Below are 2,818 nucleotides of genomic sequence, written 5' to 3' on the forward strand. Positions count from 1 at the left end.
CCAGTTCATAATCCTTGAAGACAGATGCTGACTCCCATTTCCAGCTAGATTTTCCATGTCTTTCTCCCTCGCTAGTCTTTGATCTGCTACCCATGAAGTGAGGCAGTCCAGTTAGTCCAAGCCCATTTCTGTTGATCTACTTGTGACTCACTGATGAATGTCCCCCTTCTGATTATGACACAGATCCCAAGGATCCTAGATGAATCTCTGACCATCCCATCTACTAGGCAATTGATTTTTGCTGTTCCCTTAGGTTGTCACTTATCACTAGAATGTTTGAGTGGTAGGAAGGAGAAAATATGTGGCTATGTTGTTTAAGCCTTCAAAAAAATAGTTTGAGATATTACCCAAACCCTGAAAGGAAGAGTGTGAGGTTGCAATACCCACCTTATGGCAGCCAGGGTAGGTTGCCATGGTGCTAAGAGTAGGGATGCTGGGATTCTTGCTGGTGCTGGCCATGATGTTTTGGATCTGGGTAAGCTCTTGCCTCAGTACCTGCTTCTGGTGGAAGCTAAATGCAGGGTGGTTGGACGCCATAGTGAAGAGCAAGAGAAATTCATCCCCAGTGCGGCCCTCGTTGAGCTGCAGCCCATAGTTGTTGATGACAGAATCAATGTGGGTAAGTGTGCGGAAGAGGACTCCAGCTGCCTCTCGGTGTGCAGACCCCAACAAGGCAAGGGATACCAGCAGTTTGCTACGTACCACCTCATCTGTCAAGTTAGTGAGGCTACCCAAGTCAGCAGGGTTGTTGGCCTTGATTTCAGAGTCACGTAGGGAGTGATAGTCCTTGCGGGCCAAGTCCTCTAAGCAGGCACCTAGAAAGCGCAGTTCAAGTGGGATGCACAGGTCCAGGAGGCCACAGAGAAATTCCACTCGCTGCGGGGAGGGCAGTTCTGAGAACCAGCGGTACACACTGTCCCTCTGCAGCCGTGGGCATCGCTTCTCTACCATGTTGCTCCTGCAGCTACCACCACCTCCACCAGTGCTGGTGCCCCCCCAGGAACAGGGGAGATACACACTGGGGAGTGAAGGAAAGTGCCCAAACAAAAGGGAGGGAAGCGGGGGAATGGGACCCTGAGAGGTAAGTGCCCAGATACAAGAAGGGGGCACCCTAAGAGCAATACACACTGGGTCCCAAACAGTAAAAATCCAGGAAAATCAGGGTCCTCACATCAGGGGTGAGATACAGATGGCGGTGATGCAGAGACACACAGGGACCCTGGAGGAGGGGTTGCTGATGGGGGGGGGGATGTGGGGACACGCAGGATTCCCGGGGGGCGGGGGAGAGGAGGCTTCCAGTGGTGGGGATGAGGAGACACGCAAGGACCCTGGTGGGGAGGGGCAGGAGGACCCCAGAGAAGGGTTTCCAATGGAGTGATGAGATGACACGCAGGGACCCCAAGGAGGGGTTACCGATGGGGATGTGGGGACATGCAGGGACCCTGCGGATTAGTGATGGAGGATGACAGGACACACAGGGAACCAGGACGGGGTTAGTGATGCGGGGGGGGAGCTGACGGGACACGCGGGGGCCCGGGAGGGGGTTAGTGATGGGGGGTGGAGCTAACGGGACACCCGGGGGCCCGGGAGGGGGTTAGTGATGGGGGGTGGAGCTGACGGGACACCCGGGGGCCCGGGAGGGGGTTAGTGATGGGGGGTGGAGCTGACGGGACACCCGGGGGCCCGGGAGGGGGTTAGTGATGGGGGGTGGGAGCTGACGGGACACCCGGGGGCCCGGGAGGGGGTTAGTGATGGGGGGGTGGGAGCTGACGGGACACCCGGGGGCCCGGGAGAGGGTTAGTGATGGGGGGGGGGGAGCTGACGGGACACCCGGGGGCCCGGGAGAGGGTTAGTGATGGGGGGGGGGAGCTGACGGGACACCCGGGGGCCCGGGAGAGGGTTAGTGATGGGGGGGGGGAGCTGACGGGACACGCGGGGGCCCGGGAGGGCGTCAGTGGGGTGGGGGGAGCTGACGGGACACGCGGGGGCCCGGGAGGGGGTCAGTGGGGTGGGGGGAGCTGACGGGACACGCGGGGGCCCGGGAGGGGGTCAGTGGGGTGGGGGGAGCTGACGGGACACGCGGGGGCCCGGGAGGGGGTCAGTGGGGTGGGGGGAGCTGACGGGACACGGTCAGTGGGGTGGGGGGAGATGACGGGACACCCAGGGGGCCGGGAGGGGGTCAGTGGGGTGGGGGGAGATGACGGGACACCCGGGGGGCCGGGAGGGGGTCAGTGGGGTGGGGGGAGATGACGGGACACCCGGGGGGCCGGGAGGGGGTCAGTGGGGTGGGGGGAGATGACGGGACACCCGGGGGGCCGGGAGGGGGTCAGTGAAGGGGGGGGAGAAGACGGGACACGCGGGGGCCCGGGAGGGGGTTAGAGATGGGGGGGGGGATGACGGGACACCCGGGGGCCCGGGAGGGGGATAGTGATGGGGGGGGGATGACGGGACACGCGGGGGGCCCAGGAGGGGGTCAGGGGGGTGGGGGGAGATGACGGGACACGCGGGGGGCCCGGGAGGGGGTCAGGGGGGTGGGGGGAGATGACGGGACACGCGGGGGGCCCGGGAGGGGGTCAGGGGGGTGGGGGGAGATGACGGGACACGCGGGGGCCCCGGGAGGGGGTCAGGGGGGTGGGGGGAGATGACGGGACACGCGGGGGCCCCGGGAGGGGGTCAGGGGGGTGGGGGGAGATGACGGGACACGCGGGGGGCCCGGGAGGGGGTCAGGGGGGTGGGGGGAGATGACGGGACACGCGGGGGGCCCGGGAGGGGGTCAGGGGGGGTGGGGGGAGATGACGGGACACGCGGGGGGCCCGGG

General features: G+C 64.4%; 1 protein-coding gene across 1 annotated transcript in view; it reads right to left on the reverse strand.

Annotated features, from left to right (window-relative positions):
- The window catches only part of ZCCHC14 (zinc finger CCHC-type containing 14), an 88,792-nt gene extending 86,482 nt beyond the window's left edge, over positions 1-2,310 (reverse strand). The window contains exon 1 of the mRNA XM_073308144.1: positions 388-2,310. Coding sequence (XP_073164245.1) covers positions 388-951 — 564 coding nt within the window. The 5' untranslated portion in view covers positions 952-2,310. The remainder of the gene's footprint in view (positions 1-387) is intronic.
- Between the last annotated feature and the right edge of the window lie 508 nt (positions 2,311-2,818).

The sequence above is a fragment of the Lepidochelys kempii genome, chromosome 12 (assembly GCF_965140265.1).
Source record: "Lepidochelys kempii isolate rLepKem1 chromosome 12, rLepKem1.hap2, whole genome shotgun sequence".
Taxonomy (NCBI): Eukaryota; Metazoa; Chordata; order Testudines; family Cheloniidae; genus Lepidochelys; species Lepidochelys kempii.